Source organism: Globicephala melas, chromosome 3, assembly GCF_963455315.2.
Source record: "Globicephala melas chromosome 3, mGloMel1.2, whole genome shotgun sequence".
Classification (NCBI taxonomy): domain Eukaryota; kingdom Metazoa; phylum Chordata; class Mammalia; order Artiodactyla; family Delphinidae; genus Globicephala; species Globicephala melas.
In genome coordinates, this window is record NC_083316.1 from 114,721,048 (window position 1) to 114,742,394 (window position 21,347).

Here is a 21,347-nt window from a genome sequence, read left to right on the forward strand (position 1 = left end):
TCAGTGTAAGTTCACTCTTGGTAAGAAATGTACCATTCTGGTGAGTGATGTTGATAATGGGGGAGGCTATGCATATGTGGGGGCAGAGAACATATGGGAAATCTCTGTACCTCCCTCTCAATTTTGTTTGTAAACCTAAAACACCTCTAAAAATAGTCTCTTAAAAAAGAAAAAGAATTCCTGCTTTCTTAAAGTAAATAATACACCAACTTCATTCAGCAAATCTACTGAGTTGCCTACTATCTGCCAGGTGACATTTATTTGTTTGGTCATATATTCCACAAATACTTAATGAATACATACTATGTGTTCTAGATAAATGGGGATGTAATAATAAACAAAACAGATGAAGATCTCAGCCCTCATGAAGTTTACAGTCTAATGATGGGAAACAAACTAACAATAGATATGTGCAATGGTGACAGAACTATTAAGGGGTAAGAGGGGCAGACAGTGAAGGACAAAAAGTTCAGAGACTGGATAGAGGCAGGTCAGTGAGAGGGCCTGTTAATACATACATACAGAGTAATGAGGTTTGGCCTGAGAAGGTAAAATTGAGGAAAAATCTGCGGGATCAGATGAGGAAACAAGCCATAGGGATATCTAGGCAAACAGCAATCCAGACAGCACCTTAAGACTGAACTGTCTCAGTCCATGTTTCCCTACTGCCTATTGCTATATTTTTATACCTAGATGGCACTGGAAGGTTCTGAGATGAGAACTGACATTATGTAATTTTCATTTTAAAAGGATCACTCTAGCTGCTGCTCAGAACAAACCATAGGGCGGAAAAGATAAGATCAGTTAGGAGGCTGTATTAATCTAAGTGAAATGATTGGACCTGTGTGGTGGCAACGGAAACATTAAAAATGGTCAGATTCTATACAAACTTCGAAGGTACAATCAATAGGTCTTTGTAACGGACTAGATGTGCAGTAAAAGAAATCAAGGACGACCCAAGGCTTTTGGCCTATGCATGTGGAACGAAAAACTGCCGTTTACTGAGATTTTAAAGACAAAAGGAAGAACACATGTGTCAACAAGATTACAAGTACAGTTTGGTGCATGTTAAGATGGATATAAAATGTTTATATGATGTTTATGAGATATTAAGATGTTTATAAGATATTCAATGTTGGGTACAACAGCTGGGTATAGGAATCTATAAAGTTCAAGAGAGAGATCTGGACTAGAGATAGAAACCTGGGAGCCTTTAGCATAGTTGTAATCACATAGCCAGTCTTTTCAGATTGGCTTCTTTTACTTAGTAATGTGCATTTAAGGTTCCCCCACATTTTCTTTGTGGCTTGATAGCTCATTTCCTTTTAGTGCTGAACAGTATTCCATTGTCTGTATGGTATTTAAAACCATTAGACTAAATGAGATTACCAAGCGAGTGAATGAAATAGAGACCTGAGAACTGGGCCCTGCGCCATACTAAATTTGAGAACATGAAAAGCAATCAGCAAAGGGATAGAGCAGCCAGTCAAGGAGAAAAAAAAAGCCAGAGGAGTGCGATATCCTAAAAGCCAAGTGAAGAAAATGTATCCAGGTAGTAGGCATAATTAATTGAATCAAATTGTGCTCTTAGGTCAAGTAAAATGTGCAAAAGACATGATTAGTGATTTGCAAGAACAGTTTCAGAGGAATGTTAAGGGTAAAGGTTGCCTGGAGGGGATTCAAGCCAGAATGTGAGAAGAGAAATTAAACAGACACAGACAATTCATTCAAGTAATTTTATTATAAAGGAAAGCAGAAAAATGGTGGTGTGGCTAGAGTGGGAAGAAGGGTCAAGAGAGGGTTTTTTCCTAAACATGGGAAAAGTAACAGCCAAAATATTCTACACTGATGGGAATGATCCAGTAGACAGGCAGAAACCAATAAACCAGGAAAGAGCAAAGAGACAACAACAGAAGCAATAACCAAGAATAGATGAAAAGAGATTAATCGAATACACCAGTGGAAGTAAGAATATTAATACACAAGTAAAATACAAGTCCAGTAAAACTAACAACAGCAGCTTAACTTCTGTAAAATGTTCTCCAGTTTATAAAATAACTTTATACTTTTACTTCTTTGGATATTTATAACAATCCTCTAACAGAGTTATTACCTCCCACTTATATAAAGAAAAGCAAAGAACAACTCAGAGAAGTTAGGTAACTTGGTCAAAGTCACACTGCTATTAACAGGCAAAGCCAGAATACAAATCTCTATAAATTCCTTATTACAGGTATGTTAGCTTATGATTTAGAATGAAAACATGCTGAAGAAAATTTCCTCATTCATTAAGTATATTATCTTAAAAAGTGTTAACAAGGGACTTCCCTGGTGGTCCAATGGCTAAGACTCCATGCTCCCAACGCAAGGAGCCCGAGTTCGATCCCTGGTCAGGGAACTAGATCCCACATGCCACAACTAAGAGCTCACAAGCTGCAACTAAAGATCCCGCATGCCACAATGAAATTCCGTGTGCCACAATTAAGACCTGGCATAGCCAAATAAATAAATACTTTTTAAAAATAAGAATAAAAAGTGTTAACAAAACTAAACTTTGAAACATGTCTTAGAAAAAGGTTGTTTTGTATATTTATTGAAATTATTTTAAAAACAACGTTACTACTAAAAATTGTGACAGTGAAAATTTACTTTTTAAATGATGTTCATGGGTTTTCCATAATTATGAAAAGATCTCATGTTCTTCAGGAAAAAATCTGGGACATACAGGGCTTTTAAAAAGAACAGGATCTAGGGCCTCCCTGGTGGCGCAGTGGTTGAGAGTCTGCCTGCCGATGCAGGGGACACGGGTTCGTGCCCCGGTCTGAGAAGATCCCACATGCCGCGGAGCAGCTGGGCCCGTGAGCCATGGCCGCTGAGCCTGCGTGTCTGGAGCCTGTGCTCCGCAACGGGAGAGGCCACAGCAGTGAGAGGCCCGCGTACCGCAAAAAAAAAAGAACAGGATCTAGGGGAAGATGGCGGAAGGGTAAGACGCGGAGATCACCTTCCTCCCTGCAGATACATCAGAAATACATCTACACGTGGAACAACTCCTACAGAACACCTACTAAACGCTGGCAGAAGACCTCAGACCTCCCAAAAGGCAAGAAGCTCCCCATGTACCTGGGTAGGGCAAAAGAAAAAACAGAGACAAAAGAATAGGGACAGGACCTGCACCAGTGGGAGGGAGCCGTGAAGGAGGAAAGGTTTCCACACACTAGAAGCCCTTTCGTGGGTGGAGACTGTGGGTGGCGGAGGGGGGAAGCTTTGGAGCCGCGGAGGAGAGCGCAGCAACAGGGGTGCAGAGGGCAAAGCGGAGAGATTCCCGCACAGAGGATCGGTGCCGATCAGCACTCACCAACCCGAGAGGCTTGCCTGCTCACCCGCCGGGACGGGCAGGGCTGGGAGCTGAGGCTCGGGCTTCAGTCGGAGCGCAGGGAGAGGACTGGGGTTGGCGGCGTGAACACAGCCTGCAGGAGGTTAGTGCACCACGGCTAGCCGGGAGGGAGTCCGGGGGAAAAAGTCTGGACCTGCCGAAGAGGCAAGAGACTTTTTCTTCCCTTTTCGTTTCCTGGTGCACGAGGAGAGTGGATTAAGAGCGCTGCTTAAAGGAGCTCCAGAGACGGGTGCGAGCCGCAGCTAACAGCGCGGACCCCAGAGATGGTCATGAGACGCTAAGGCTGCTGCTGCCACCACCAAGAATCCTGTGTGCAAGCATAAGTCACTATCCACACCTCCCTTCTGGGGAGACTGTGCAGCCCGCCACTGCCAGGGTCCCAGGATCCAGGGACAACTTCCCCGGGAGAACGCACGGTGCGCCTCAGACTGGTGCAATGTCACGCTGGCCTCTGCCGCCGCAGGATCCGCACCCCCGCACTCCGTACCCCTCCCTCCCCCCGGCCTGAGTGAGCCAGAGCCCCCGAATCAGCAGCTCCTTTAACCCCGTCCTGTCTGAGCGAAGAACAGACACCCTCAGTCGACCTACACGCAGAGGCGGGGCCAAATCCAAAGCTGAACCCCAGGAGCTGTGCGAACAAAGAAGAGAAAGGGAAATCTCTCCCAGCAGCCTAAGGAGGAGCAGATTAAATCTCCACAATCAACTTGATGCACCCTGCATCTGTGGAATACATGAATAGACAAGGAATCATCCCAAATTGAGGAGGTGGACTTTGAGAGCAAGATTTATTATTTTTTCCCCTTTTCCTCTTTTTGTGAGTGTGTATGTGTATGCTTCTGTGTGAGATTTTGTCTGTATAGCTTTGCTTTCACCATTTGTCCTAGGGTTCTATCCATCCGTTTTTTTGTCTGTTTTTACTTTTTAAAAAAAAATTTTTTTAATAATTATTTTTTTATTTTAATAACTTTATTTTATTTTACCTTACTTTATTTTCTTTTCTTTTATCCTCTTCCTTCCTTCCTCCCTCCCTCCCCCCTCCCTCCCTCCCTTCCTCTCTTCCTCTCTTTCTCTTTCTCTCTCTCTTTCTTTCTTTCTACTTTTTCTCCCTTTTATTCTGAGCCATGTGGATGAAAGGCTCTTGGTGCTGCAGCCAGGAGTCAGTGCTGTGCCTCTGATGTGGGAGAGCCAACTTCAGGACACTGGTCCACAAGAGACCTCCCAGCTCCACGTAATATCAACGGCAAAAATCTCCCAGAGATCTCCATCTCAACACCAGCCCCCAGCTTCACTCAACGACCAGCAAGCTACAGTGCTGGACACCCTATTTCAAACAACTAGCAAGACAGGAACACAACCCCACCCATTAGCAGAGAGGCTGCCTAAAATCATAATAAGTCCACAGACACCCCAAAACACACCACCAGACGTGGACCTGCCCACCAGAAAGACAAGATCAAGCCTGATCCACCAGAACATAGGCACTAGTCCCCTCCACCAGGAAGCCTACACAACCCACTGAACCAACTTTAGCCACTAGGGACAGACACCAAAAACAACGGGAACTACGAACCTGCAGCCTGCAAAAAGGAAACCCCAAACACAGTAAGATAAGCAAAATGAGAAGACAGAAAAACACACAGCAGATGAAGGAGCAAGATAAAAACCCACCAGACCTAACAAATGAAGAGGAAATAGGCAGTCTACCTGAAAAAGAATTCAGAATAATGATAGTAAACATGATCCAAAATCTTGGAAATAGAATAGAGAAAATGCAAGAAACATTTAACAAGGACCTAGAAGAACTAAAGAGGAAACAAGCAACGATGAACAACACAATAAAGGAAATTAAAAATACTCTAGAAGGGATCAATAGCAGAATAACTGAGGCAGAAGAACGGATAAGTGACCTGGAAGATAAAATAGTGGAAATAACTACTGCAGAGAAGAATAAAGAAAAAAGAATGAAAAGAACTGAGGACAGTCTCAGAGACCTCTGGGACAACATTAAACGCACCAACATTCGAATTATAGGGGTTCCAGAAGAAGAAGAGAAAAAGAAAGGGACTGAGAAAATATTTGAAGAGATTATAGTTGAAAACGTCCCTAATATTGGAAAGAAAATAGTTAATCAAGTCCAGGAAGCACAGAGAGTCCCATACAGGATAAATCCAAGGAGAAACACGACAAGACACATATTAATCAAACTGTCAAAAATTAAATACAAAGAAAACATATTAAAAGCAGCAAGGGAAAAACAACAAATAACACACAAGGGAATCCCCATAAGGTTAACAGCTGATCTTTCAACAGAAACTCTGCAAGCCAGAAGGGACTGGCAGGACATATTTAAAGTGATGAAAGAGAAAAACCTACAACCAAGATTACTCTACCCAGCAAGGATCTCATTCATATTTGATGGAGAAATTAAAATCTTTACAGACAGGCAAAAGCTGAGAGAGTTCAGCACCACCAAACCAGCTTCACAACAAATGCTAAAGGATCTTCTCCAGGCAAGAAACACAAGAGAAGGAAAAGACCTACAATAACAGACCCAAAACAATGAAGAAAATGGGAATAGGAACATACATATCGATAATTACCTTAAATGTAAATGGACTAAATGCTCCCACCAAAAGACACAGAATGGCTGAATGGATACAAAAACAAGACCCATATATATATGCTGTCTAGAAGAGACCCACTTCAGACCTAGAGACACATACAGACTGAAAGTGAGGGGATGGAAAGAGATATTCCATGCAAATGGAAACCAAAAGAAAGCTGGAGTAGCAATTCTCATATCAGACAAAATAGACTTTAAAATAAAGACTATTAGAAGAGACAAAGAAGGACACTACGTAATGATCAAGGGATCGATTCAAGAAGAAGATACAACAATTGTAAATATTTATGCACCCAACATAGGAGCACCTCAGTACATAAGGCAAATACTAACAGCCATAAAAGGGGAAATCGACAGTAACACATTCATAGTAGGGGACTTTAACACCCCATTTTCACCAATGGACAGATCATCCAAAAATGAAAATAAATAAGGAAACAAAAGCTTTAAATGATACATTAAACAAGACGGACTTAATTGATATTTATAGGACATTCCATCCAAAAATAACAGAATACACATTTTTCTCAAGTTCTCATGGAACATTCTCCAGGATAGATCATATCTTGGGTCACAAATCAAGCCTTGGTAAATTTAACAAAACTGAAATTGTATCAAGTATCTTTTCCGACCACAACGCTATGAGACTAGATATCAATTACAGGAGAAGATCTGTAAAAAATACAAACACATGGAGGCTAAACAATACACTACTTAATAACGAAGTGATCACTGAAGAAATCAAAGGGGAAATAAAAAAATATCTAGAAACAAATGACAATGGAGACACGATGACCCAAAACCTATGGGATGCAGCAAAAGCAGTTCTAAGAGGGAAGTTTATAGCAATACAAGCCCACCTTAAGAAACAGGAAACATCTCGAATAAACAACCTAAACTTGCACCTAAAGCAATTAGAGAAAGAAGAACAAAAAAACCCCAAAGTTAGCAGAAGGAAAGAAATCATAAAAATCAGATCAGAAATATATGAAAAAGAAATAAAGGAAACGATAGCAAAGATCAATAAAACTAAAAGCTGGTTCTTTGAGAAGATAAACAAAATAGATAAACCACTAGCCAGACTCATCAAGAAAAAAAGGGAGAAGACTCAAATCAATAGAATTAGAAATGAAAAAGGAGAAGTAACAACTGACACTGCAGAAATACAAAAGATCATGAGAGATTACTACAAGCGGCTCTATGCCAATAAAATGGACAACCTGGAAGAAATGGACAAATTCTTAGAAATGCACAACCTGCCAAGACTGAATCAGGAAGAAATAGAAAATATGAACAGACCAATCACAAGCACTGAAATTGAAACTGTGATTAAAAAATCTTCCAACAAACAAAAGCCCAGGATCAGATGGCTTCACAGGTGAATTCTATCAAACACATAGAGAAGAGCTAACACCTACCCTTCTCAAACTCTTCCAAAGTATAGCAGAGGGAGAAACATTCCCAAACTCATTCTACGAGGCCACCATCACCCTGATATGAAAACCAGACAAGGATGTCACAAAGAAGGAAAACTACAAGCCAATATCACTGATGAACATAGATGCAAAACTCCTCAACAAAATACTAGCCAACAGAATCCAACAGCACATTAAAAGGATCATACACCATGATCAAGTGGGGTTTATTCCAGTAATGCAAGGATTCTTCAATATACACAAATCAATCAATGTGATACACCATATTAACAAATCGAAGGAGAAAAACCATATGGTCATCTCAATAGATGCAGAGAAAGCTTTTGACAAAATTCAACACCCATTTATGATAAAAACCCTCCAGAAAGTAGGCATAGAGGGAACTTTCCTCAACATAATAAAGGTCATATATGACAAACCCACAGCCAACATTGTCCTCAATGGTGAAAAACTGAAAGCATTTCCACTAAGATCAGGAACAAGACAAGGTTGCCCATTCTCACCACTCTTATTCAACATAGGTTTGGAAGTTTTAGCCACAGCAATCAGAGAAGAAAAGGAAATAAAAGGAATCCAAATCGGAAAAGGAGAAGTAAAGCTGTCACTGTTTGTAGATGACATGATACTATGCAGAGAGAATCCTAAAGATGCTACCAGAAAACTACTAGAGCTAATCAATGAATTTGGTAAAGTAGCAGGATACAAAATTAATGCACAGAAATCTCTGGCATTCTTACACACTAATGATGAAAAATCTGAAAGTAAAATCAAGAAAACAATCCCATTTACTACTTTAACAAAAAGAATAAAATATCTAGGAATAAACCTACCTAAGGAGACAAAAGACCTGTATGCAGAAAATTATAAGACACTGATGAAAGAAATTAAAGATGATACAAATAGATAGAGAGATATACCATGCTCTTGGATTGGAAGAATCAACGTTGTGAAAATGACTCTACTACCCAAAGCAATCTACAGATTCAATGCAATCCATATCAAACTACCATTGGCATTTTTCACAGAAGTAGAACAAAAAATTTCACAATTTGTATGGAAACACAAAAGACCCTGAATAGCCAAAGCAATCTTGAGAACGAAAAACGGAGCTGGAGGAATCAGGCTACCTGACTTCAGACTATACTACAAAGCTACAGTAATCAAGACAGTATGGTACTGGCACAAAAACAGAAATACAGATCAATGGAACAGGATAGAAAGCCCAGAGATAAACCCACGCACATATGGTCACCTTATATTTGATAAAGGAGGCAGGAATGTACAGTGGAGAAAGGACAGCCTCTTCAAAAAGTGGTGCTGGGAAAACTGGACAGGTACATGTAAAAATATGAGATTAGATCACTCCTTAACACCATACACAAAAATAAGCTCAAAATGGATTAAAGACCTAAACGTAAGGCCAGAAACTATCAAACTCTTAGAGGAAAACATAGGCAGAACACTCTATGACATAAATCACAGCATGATCCTTTTTGACCCACCTCCTAGAGAAATGGAAATAAAACCAAAAACAAACAAATGGGACCTAATGAAACTTCAAAGCTTTTGCACAGCAGGGAAACCATAAACAAGACCAAAAGACAACCCTCAGAATGGGAGAAAATATTTGCAAATGAAGTTACTGACAAAGGATTAATCTCCAAAATTTACAAGCAGCTCATGCAGCTCAATAACAAAAAAACAAACAACCCAATCCAAAAATGGGCAGAAGACCTAAATAGACATTTCTCCAAAGAAGTTATACAGACTGCCAACAAACACATGAAAGAATGCTCAACATCATTAATCATTAGAGAAATTCAAGTTAAAACTACAATGAGATATCATCTCATACCAGTCAGAATGGCCATCATCAAAAAATCTAGAAACAATAAATGCTGGAGAGGGTGTGGAGAAAAGGGAACACTCTAGCACTGCTGGTGGGAATGTGAATTGGTACAGCCACTATGGAGAACAGTATGGAGGTTCCGTAAAAAACTACAAATAGAACTACCATATGACCCAGCAATCCCACTACTGGGCATATACCCTGAGAAAACCATAATTCAAAAATATTCATGTACTAAAATGTTCATTGCAGCTCTATTTACAATAGCCAGGAGATGGAAACAACCTACAGGAGATGGAAACAACCTAAGTGTCCATCATCGGCTGAATGGATAAAGAAGATGTGGCACATATATACAATGGAATATTACTCAGCCATAAAAAGAAACGAAATTGAGCTATTTGTAATGAGGTGGATGGACCTAGAGTCTGTCATACAGAGTGAAGTAAGTCAGAAAGAGAAAGACAAATACCGTATGCTAACACATATATATGGAATTTAAGGGGAAAAAAATGTCATGAAGAACCTAGGGGTAAGACAGGAATAAAGACACCGACGTACTAGAGAATGGACTTGAGGATATGGGGAGGGGGAAGGGTAAGCTGTGACAAAGCGAGAGAGTGGCATGGACATATATACACTACCAAACGTAAAACAGATAGCTAGTGGGAAGCAGCCGCATAGCATAGGGAGATCAGCTCAGTGCTTTGTGACCACCTAGAGGGGTGGAATAGGGAGGGTGGGAGGGAGGGAGACGCAAGAGGGAAGAGATATGGGAACATATGTATATGTATAACTGATTCACTTTGTTATAAAGCAGAAACTAACACACCATTGTAAAGCAATTATACTCCAATAAAGATGTAAAAAAAAAATTAATAAAAAGAACAAAATTCGTCCATAATACCACCAACCACCTTAGCTGACAAGGTAATTTGTTTCCTTCCAGAAAAGTATTTTAAAATAAAGTGTTTTATATTTACTTCTCTACTCAATGATGGTTCCTGACCTCTACTGAGAGTATGTATGTTCCTGGGACTTATAATCAAGGCAAACATGTGTAACAGCAAAGATATTGAACTATGGCTTCTGGTATCAAAGGAACACATGAAGCAATCAGAATTGTAATCTAGTACACCTAACACAGAGATTTTTTTAAGTCTTAGCATTTCTTACCTGGTTATTTTCTTCATCCTCAAATACAAAATCTTGCTGCATAACTTCATTGTCTAAATTAGTGCTAGCCACAGGTTCTGAACAGTCTCTGTTACATTCACTGGTATTAATAATACCATCAGCAATATCAACCCTAGTAATGAAGATTAAAAAGTCAGATCAGGCCACATGTTGAATACGTAATGCTTTAAAATAAATAAATAAAAGTAACAATCTGAAGCTTTTCCTTGTCAAAGAAAATTTGTCTTTTTCATAAAGAACCACAGTTTCTTTATCTTGCCAAGTTAGATTATTAAGTGTACAAAGTTTATTTTTGTCTCTCCATGGGATGCTGTGAGGAACCTACCTGGTTTGCTATCCACTTTGAATATTTTCAAAAGCAAATAAATGGTTTTAAAAATAATTTATGTGCCAAAATAATGATTTCCCTTATAAATGCATACTCTAAATCATAATAATGACCTGTTTACTGATTTAAGAAAAGTCTAGCACTAGGTACCAGAGTGTCCAACACCTTATCAAGTACAACAGGAATAGCTTCCTACTGCATATTTTTTCATCTTATATAATTTAGAATATGCACAACACTGCAGGTTTTTGTTTACAAAGATGATACCACTATTAATGAGAATATGAGTTATTTCCATAATACTGTCTGAGTATGGGCATAGGTTTTCAGGATCTCTAGCTAACTTAAGGGCAAACTCCAAGGAATCTGCTTATATTATATCCTTTGAAACATTTTCCTACTATTTCCAACTTTTAGATACTGCTTCTTTCCTTCATATTCAACTCAAATACTCCCTAGATCCACTTGTATAGTTCAAATCATGCCTTCAAAGCACATAAATCGGGGCCATCATATCGAGCTGCACAGGCTGGTGATGCCATCTATGCAGACTACATGGCACACCTGCAGTTGTACAATACGGTATTCCATAAACATATTCCAAGCATTGGTTTTTATATCCATTAATTTTTCAGTTTTATTTCATACTATTTGATAGCTAGTCTAGTATACTTGACACATTTGGCCTTTTAAAAATCTAATTCTTAACAACAAAAACAGAATTCTACCCAGTCATCAATTTTTTTTGCCTTCCTATGAATTCTCCAAATTTGGGTACATCTTTCTTAAGATCATGATCGATGCTGCTCTGTAGATCTGTCCCCAGAACAAAAACTGATCAATGCAAACTATGAAATCATTGCACTGTGGTCTCAGAGAAAGGAACCTATATATCCTAAAGTGCAGGGCTGAGGTAACAGGAAAGGAGATGAAGCTTTTTGTCATTTAAAGGTAACAAGTCAGATGAAAAGTGGATTAAAGGTAACAAGTCAGATGAAAAGTGGAGTAACATCACACATCACACAGTACATAGAGTACTTTTAACTTACACAAATTCAATTATTAACAGCTAACCTAAAACAAAGGCATGTAGGGAGGGCAAAGGCTGGAGGCAGGTGATAAGTTAAATAGCAAAGGATGATTCCATCTACCATTTCACTCAATGACCATGTGCACTAGGAGTGATGTCAATCTGCTGTCCCTGTACCTATCTGTCTAGATAACTGCATGTCATGGTGTGACCATTTGGAGAACAGACTACAGTTCTACTTTTTTAAAAGTTATTTTTCATATAACATGGATCCTAAAAGTAAGCTTGCTACTTCATCTGGTGTTCACAGGCTGTGTTGGACTTAATGCCTACTACCTTAATGGAAGACTTATGAGATTTTCAATGTTAAGAAGTATACACAATTTATATGCAAGTATATACAAAGTCACTTTTCACACTGACTTTCAGAAATGCTCAAGTAAGATGACACCCCATCATTTAAGAAAAAATACAGTTTTTTAAAAGAAAAAACAATTTTATAACTCAATAAATAACAGTAAAATGTTTTAAAAGTTTCTTACTGGTTATTAGATCCTTCCCCATCACAATTAACACTTCCTGCTTCATTATTACACACCAGACTTTGCTGTTGTAAATTCTTAAGATCATGATCTATGCTGCTCTGCAGATCAAAAAGGTGCTGTTCCACAGCTGCTCTAATTGTTCTTTCTAAAATGCTATAAAACAGAACACATTTTAGTGAGAAGCAGTCACCCTAACTAGTTATTTGGTCACATAAACACAAACTTTAAAATGTACAACCAGTTTAAAAAAAAATGTATAATGGTATATAAATGAACAGGCTAGAGGGGAAAAAGAAATAGGAAAACATAATATTGGCTTAAATTTTTAAATGAAATTTGCCCAAATAAGATATACAAATCAATCATAATGTCACTATTACTACTGAGGCATGAATGATCACTTGGCCCAGTAATTCACTCCTCACCTCAATACATATAAAGCCATTTAAAAAGACTTCAGGGAATTCCCTGGCGGTCCAGTGATTAGGACTCCGCGCTTCCACTGCAAGGAGCACGGGTTCGATCCCTGGTCAGGGAACTAGGATCCCGCATGTTGTGTGCCACGGCATGCATGCATGCATGCATACATACATACATAAATAAAGCAGCCATTAAAAAAAAAACTTCATAAAAAAGCTCTTTTGACATTTTCAATCATTTCAGAAGATCAAAAAAAATCAACTGAGGGGCTTCCCTGGTGGCGCAGTGGTTGAGAGTCCGCCTGCCGATGCAGGGCACACGGGTTCGTGCCCCGGTCCGGGAAGATCCCACATGCCGCGGAGCGGCTGGGCCCATGAGCCATGGCCGCTGAGCCTGCGCGTCTGGAGCCTGTGCTCCGCAACGGGAGAGGCCACAACAGTGAGAGGCCCGCGTACCGCAAAAAAAAAAAAATCAAGTGAAAAAAAATTCATCTTTATTCTGTATGTGAGTGTAATTCATTCCTTCTTCATTTGTTCTGACTGAAGTACATAAAATACTGGTTTCACTGCCTTATGTACAATCCTTCCTCTAAAGTAAGTAAAATAAATACATGATTTTAATTTCTACAGTTTAGTAATATTTTTTTTTAATTTTTAAATTGTCTTCTGTAAGTATACTACTTACTCCACAGAGGCTGGTAAGATGCTGATAGGAGATATATGGGCACTGTAATCAAAGAAATAAATCAGCTATAAAATTTTCAATACTAAATGACTATAAAATGTGGTGAAAACTGCCACATTTACACTACCCTTGATACACCCAGGAGAACATGCACTAAGTTTATTATTCTAATTTTCTAAAGAAATTATTTTTCACATAAGAAGACCCTTAAAATACATACTCTGTGTGTGTGTCTTGAACTGATACATACAATAACATGAATCTCAAAAAAAATTACACAAGCAAAAGAAGCCAGACACAGAGTACCTATTCTATGAGATTCCATTTATAAGAAATTCTAAAACAGGCAACATTCATCTATATAGTGACAGAATGCAGATCAGTAATTGCCTGGGACCAGAAACTGCGGGGGTCAGGGGGTGAATTACTGTAAAGAAGCACATGAAGTGATGGAAACAGTCTCTATCTTGACTGCCATGGTTGTTAACAGATATATATGTACAGGTGTTCATCATTCATAAAATGAATACATTTTATTGTGTGAAAAATACATCTCAGTATGATTTTCAAAGGAAAAAAATCAGTAAGAGAAAAAACTAATCTACAATAATCAAAGTCAGATAGTGGCTACTTTTGGGGAACAGAGAGATTGGTAGCATTTGAGAAGGGACAGGAGCAGGGACCCAGGTGGGGGTTATACAAGTTGAGTTCATTTTTTGATAATTCAATGGCCTTATGATTTGTGAACTTTTCTCTATGCAAATGATTCTTCATAAGAAGAATCATTTTTAAAAAGTAAATTTAGTTTTATGAAGATCCTCTGTAAAATGTGCCAACACATACTCTAACCAACATGAGGAAGAAGGTCTATCAGGTTAATAGTCTCAGGATTGTCTGTAGGAAACCAAGTGAACACCATTTACTATTCATCCAACAATCTTCAGGTCTCCCTTAAGCAAACACATCGGTAGCAAATTGCACCACTGCTTTATCAGACAACAGTAAGCCATCCTGGTTTGGCACACATAACTTCTCTAGCTTTAAAAAAAAATTTTTTTAACTGCCAATATTATACTAGTTTTCATGAATGAATTACTCTTAGCTAAATGCTTTCATGATGATACCCTCAAGGAAAGTACTTAAATTTTTTTTCATATTTAAATGAAATCCTTTAATCATTTTCATTTCTGAAATCAGGAAAAGCTGGGGAGAAAAATCACATATATGTGCACAAAAAACAGTGTAGCCATCAGTCTATTTCTAGCAGTTTCAGATGAGCTGAAAGTTAAATATTTAGTGACTTTTGCAGAAAAAAACAAAATACCAAAAATGATAAATGAGGCTTTCCCCAAAGGGTGTTTAAATGTCAACTAGGATATTAGATCTTTTTCTGATATTTTGCTACAATGATTTGTTGATTATATTTTTAATTTTGGTTATAGGTTGCTATTTCATTATAAAAGTTAAATCTGGTATATTTTCCTTAGTAACTTAGCAGTCTCTAAGTTTAGATAATTTGTTACCTATTTAGAAACATTCATTTTACTTTTAATACTGTTATCCACTGACAGTGCAGTATGTTGAATGGTGTGAAGAAAAAATATATATCTAACATCACATTCTTGTCACCATTTAATTTGTGATTTCTGGTGAGCTTTTACTGTATCTTACAACAAATTCTCAAAAAGTTCCAATTCTCAACTACATAGTCCATCAGTCTGTTACTAAAGCCTTCTATCATGTTTTAACTTTTCATAGGGTTTACATCATCTCTCTGTTCTTTTTCAAATTTGCCATTGTTAGCCATCTACTCATTCTCCCAGAGGGATTTTCTCACCCTTTTTTATTAGATTAGATTATCAATAAAATGCTAGTGGATACATGGACACAAGACACTTTACAAAGAATCAAATAAACAAACAAAAGAAAAATAATCACTCAACATCACTAATCATCAGGGAAATGCAAATCAAAACCACGAGAAACCTCATATCTGTCAGAATGGCCATGATCAAAAAGAATACAAATAACAAATGTTGGTGAGGATGTGGAGAAAAGGGAAACCTTGTACTCCGTTGGTGGGAATGTAAATTGGTGCAGTCACTATGGAAAACAGTATGGAGGTTTCCAAATACACTCAAAATAGAACTACCAGCAATTCCACTCCTGGGTATATATCCAAAAAAAACCCCACTAATTCGAAAAGATACATTAACTCCAATGTTCATAACAGCATTATTTAGAATTGCCAAGATATGGAAGCAACCTAAGGGTCCATGAACAGATGAATGGATAAAGAAGATGTGGTGTATGTGTTTATATACGTACACACACACACACACACACACACACACACACACACAAATGGAATACTACTCAACCATAAAAAATAACAAAATTTTCCATTTGCAACAGCATGGATGGACTTGGAGGGCATTATGCTAAGTGAAATAAGTCATACAGAGAAAGACAAATACTGTTATGATATCACATATGTGGAATCTAAAAAAATAACACAAGTGAACTTATTTACAAAACAGAAACAGACTCACAGACACAGAAGACAAACTTATGGTTATGAAAGGGGAAAAGGGGAGGAGGGGAGAGATGAATTAGGGCCACCTGTATCAGACTCTCCTGAAGTAACAGTGTTATTTTATTGGAGATCCGGACCCTACTCTAGACCTCAAATACCATAAAACCAAAGTAAATAAGATAGTATGGTACTGGCACAAGAATAGACATACAAAACAGAAACAGACCCATGCTTGATTTAGAACAAAGATGCTACTATGGAAAGTAGGGAAAGAACAGTCTTTTCAAAAATGAGTACTGCAACAATTTGGTATCCATACTGAAAAAGGTAACTTGGCAACCTCTGTCATACACTACAGACAAAAATCAATTCCAGGTAGATTACAGACCTAAACAAGGAAGGTGAAATGAAACAAGTTTCAGAAGATAATACAGGGGTGTGTATTTAGGAAAAGATTTCTTAAACAGGACACAAAAAGCATTAATCACAAAGTGAAAAGAATGATAAGCTTGATTAAAATTGGGAAATATTCATCAGAAGACACAATACGAGAAGGAAAAGGCATAACACACAATGAGGAAAATACAATTACAACATATATTTTTAAAGGGCTCCTAAAAAAGGGCTTCATTTTCAATAAGAAAAAGATAACCCAACAAAAAATAGGAAACAGACTTGAACAGGCATCTCACAAAAGAAGAAATTGGTCCATACACATATGAAAAAGGGATGGACCTTATTAAAATGACAATGAAGTACTCAAGAATGTGAAGCAATGGGAAGGCTCACACACTGTCAGAATGAGAACTGGAGAAAGCACTATGGAAAACAATTTAGCAATAGTTACTTAAGTTGAAAGACAGTAAATGTGCATGCATGTGTGCACCAGAAGATGTGTACAACAATGTACACAGCAATGTTACTCACAATAGTCAAAAATAAAAATAATCCAATTTTCCAGCAACAGTAAATTGGATCATTGTGGTACAATCATATAATGGAATACTTTACAGCAGTGAAATGAACAAACCACAGTAACATGTGACCACATGGATAAAATTCTCATACCATGTTTATTGAAAGAAACTGGATCAAAAAATACATATAGCAAGTTTAATTTTCATAAAGCTCAGAAATATATAAGAAAGTGATTGCCATAAAAGTCAGCATAGTTGTTACCTTTAGTGGAGAGGGAGATCAGGATTGTGAGAGCTACCAGGGTGTTTTCAGTGCTTAGTTCTAGATTTGGGATATTTGGATATTTGCTTTTTACTAACCTGTTTTGATATACATTTGTTTTATGCCCGTTTCTGTATGTATAATTTCTTTCCCAGTTAAAAAAAAAAAAAAAAAAACTTTAAGAAAGTAGATTCCTTGGTCCCTCCCCAAACCTCTGAGGTAGGACCCAAGAGTTTACATTTTTAATAAGCACCAGTGATGATTCTTATCCATACTAATAAACTTAAGAAACACTGGCCGAGATCTATACCTAGGCTCCCAAAAGATTAAACTTTAATAATATTTTCCAGGGACTTCCCTGGTGGTCCAGTGGTAAACAATCTGCCTTCCAATGCAGGGGACGCGGGTTCTATCCCTGGTCAGGAAACTAAGATCCCACATGTCACAGGACAACTAAGCCCGCGCGTCACAACTACTGAGCTCGAGCGCCTCAATGAGAGAGCCTGCGTGCCGCAAAATACAGGGCCCACACTCTGGAGCTCCCGTGCCACAACCAGAGAGAAGTCCGAGTGCTGCAACAAAGAGACCATGTGCTACAATGAAAGATCCTGCATGCCTCAACGAAGATCCTGTGTACTGCAACTAAGACTCAACGCAGCCAAAAAAATAAAGAAAATAAATAAATAAGGTAAATAAGTATTAAAAAAATAATAATAATATTTTCCAGTTATCTATAGGAGCCAAACAGAACAAAAGTTCTAATGGTCTTAAATTCAATAGGTAGAGACTTCCCTGGTGGTCCAGTGGGTAATACTCCGCGCTCCCAACACAGGGGGCCTGGGTTCAAATCCTGGTCGGGGAACTAGATGTCACATGCTGCAACGAAGATCCTATGTGCTGCAACTAAGACCCGGTGCAGCCAAAATAAATAAATAAACAAATATTAAAAAAAAAATTCGATGGGTAGGCAGAGGACTTGATCTTTCAGTTTCCTATCCCTTTTAAGTGCTATGGGAATTAAATTTAAAATATATAAAAGTAGTCATCAGCAAGCTAGATTATTAGTATGAAAGTAAAGATTCCCTACCCCAAAAAGCTATAGTAAACAAATCAAATAAATAGATTTTGTACTTTATGAGTCACACCGAGGCTACAAAGTTGACTGTAAAACTGTTCTCTGAATTTCTGAAGGAAAAAGGACTGATTTAGTTTTCCGATTTCAAGGAATTTAATTATTCTTTATTTTCAGACTTTTGCCAAGTTCTGTGGGGAATAAAGCACTTATGTACAAACCAAGGCTAACATACACCTACAGCTATAAAAAAGATTTATCAATATAGTTATGCATCTGCAGAAGCAAAATAACGTAAGTATCATAAGAATGTGAGTTCTGATTAAAAAAGTCACACAAAAAATAAATGCTGACAAATTCAAGGTCAAATTACTTAGGTACTATAGACAGATCCCATAAAGGCCACTTAAAAATCCTGTTTTCACCAGACGAAAAGGGCAAACAATAAATCACAAGGGTCACATGTATTTTAGGCTTCAATCAAGTATAACGTTAAAGACTGTAGTCATTCTGACCTTCTTCTCCCTTCTGCTGTTAACTCTATTTCTAAATCTGTGTAGAATCACATAATCTTCTTGAGAACACAAAATCAATCTTGCAGCCATTTATTCAAATTACTATTTTTTTATAATTCAAATACAATTATCATAGGGAACTACTACTATTTTAATCTCCCAATTGCAAATATTTAATATTACAAATAATACTTCAATAAAAGTACTGTAGCTCTGCTTCAATTAAATCTGATAAGGATCATTTTACCTGTGTAACAGAGCCTTGCAAGCCATTCTAGGCACTGTGTCATATCCTAACAAAAACATAAGGTAAAGTGACTTCAAATATCATAAAGGATGGTGACAGGCTTATAAAAACTGCTGAGCAATCAGAACTGCAGTCTAAACGGAAGCAGGCTGCAACATGAGGTCACTACTGACAAGGAAGAACCCAATCAACAGTCCACAAATTTTTTCCCAAGTACTAAATAAGCAACTTGGTGGGAGATAGGGAAAGGGGGACAAAATTTTGAATCTGGCTGGAACACCTATAAAAATATTTAAGCCTAACCCAGTGTAAAGCAGAAAAAAAGTCTGTTTGTTTTCATTAATCACACTATATCAAGAGTTATAAATTATGACAAATATGACATTGCTGAAACAGCTGCACAATAGGTAGAGAACTATTGTTCACTCATCATCCATTTTCAGAAAAGCATTAATGGTTAGTTTTTCAAATCTAAAATTAGGATAATTTCCAGATAATTCATGCAAGAGCCCCACTAAAACGACCATTTAAAAAACTGTGGTTTCGAAAAATAAATATATACAACAGGGACTTCTCTGGCAGTCCAGGGGTTAAGACTCAGCACTTCCAACGCAGGGGCAAGGGCGCAGGTTTGATCCCTGGTCAGGGAACTAAGATCCCACATGCCGCGCAGCACGGACAAAACAAACAAACAAACAAACAAAAACAACCCAAAACCATGTATCCCCTTCCAGTCAAAAGCAAAACGCATTTCTTCACTTTCCCCATCAACTTGGGAATACCCTATACCTATGACAAGAGCAAGAGTAAACTGGAAAGATGCCTCACTATTATAAAGTTAGTCAATAAGTTATAACAACCACAAGTCTTTAAAATGTCAAATGCATAATTTTCAGGGCAATAGGAAGGAGGAAGAGAGCCTGTCAATATCTATTATGCTCTGATACTTCAAAAAATGTTTAACTTTAATAAAATCATCTTATGATCCAAAGCATAAATTCTACTTTTTCCCACCCAACATTTCTGATACTCCCACCAAAGCACGTTTTCCTCCTCTTTGCACTTTTAAGTGGAATCTAGCTAGCGAAAATGTGGTGAATTGATTGTCAACTGAAATATTCTGCAAACTGCTTATTTAATAGATTTAAAGGAAAAAGTTACTACTACATTTCTCTCACCCCTATAGTCAGCTGAAGGCATATTTCTTCAACAATAAGGTATCCACAGAATGAAGTGCAAACCAATTTGCCTCAACTAAGAGCTCTTTCTTAATCACTACACCTTTCCTGCATCACACCTAAAATCGAACCATCATAAGCTAATGAACTCACCAAAATGAAGCCCTAGCATCAACAGTACATAAAAGATAGTATCAAATTCTTCATTCTTTCTAAATTCCAAGTTTTAGCAAGGCATTAAATTAGAAGCACAACTTTATTTTTTTTTTTTTTTTTTTTTCTTTTTTTTTTTTTTTTTTTTTTTTTTTAAAAAACCCATAACTTTATTATTTTACAGTTCTGAAAGTCCAAAGTGTGTCCCACTGGGCTAAGTCCAAGGTGTTGATAGGGCTTCATTCCTTTCTGGAGTCTCTAGGGGGAGAATCTGTTTTCTTGCCTTTTCTATCGTCTATGAGCTGTGTTCATTCCTTGACTCATGGCTGCCTTACACCTTCAAAGCCAGCAATGGTCAGGCAAGTCTCTTACATTGCATCAGTCTGACACTGACTCTCCTTCCCTCTTTTTTTTTTTTTTTTTTTTAAACATCTTTATTGGAGCATAATTGCTTTACAATGGTATGTTAGTTTCAGCTTCACAACAAAATGAATCAGTTATATATATACATATGTTCCCATATCTCTTCCCGCTTGCGTCACCCTCCCTCCCACCCTCCCTATCCCACCCCTCCAGGCGGTCACACAGCACCGAGCTGATCTCCCTGTGCTATGCGGCTGCTTCCCACTAGCTATCTACCTTACGTTTGGTAGTGTATACATGTCCATGCCTCTTTATTGCTTTGTCACCGTTTACCCTTCCCCCTCCCCATAGCCTCAAGTCCATTCTCTAGTAAGTCTGTGTCTTTATTCCTGTTTCACCCCTAGGTTTTTCATGACTTTTTTTTTTTTCTTAAATTCCATATATATGTGTTAGCATACGGGTCTCTTGCAGACAGCAAATATATGGGTCTTGTTTTTGTATCCATTCAGCCAATCTGTGTCTTTTGGTGGGAGCATTTAGTCCATTTACATTTAAGGTAATTATCGATATGTGTGTTCCCATTCCCATTTTCTTAATT

General features: G+C 37.8%; 1 protein-coding gene across 7 annotated transcripts in view; it reads right to left on the reverse strand.

Annotated features, from left to right (window-relative positions):
• FAM13B (family with sequence similarity 13 member B) overlaps positions 1–21,347 on the reverse strand; it is a 97,810-nt gene that overhangs the window by 30,391 nt on the left and 46,072 nt on the right. For 5 of the 7 annotated variants that reach the window (XM_060296251.2, XM_060296255.1, XM_060296254.1 and 2 more), the window contains 2 exons: positions 12,400–12,555; positions 10,479–10,611 (listed from right to left, as the gene is read on the reverse strand). In XM_060296251.2, the coding sequence (XP_060152234.1) occupies positions 10,479–10,611; positions 12,400–12,555 (289 nt within the window). The remainder of the gene's footprint in view (positions 1–10,478; positions 10,612–12,399; positions 12,556–21,347) is intronic. The other 2 variants (XM_030869535.2, XM_030869532.2) reach the window with 1 other exon arrangement.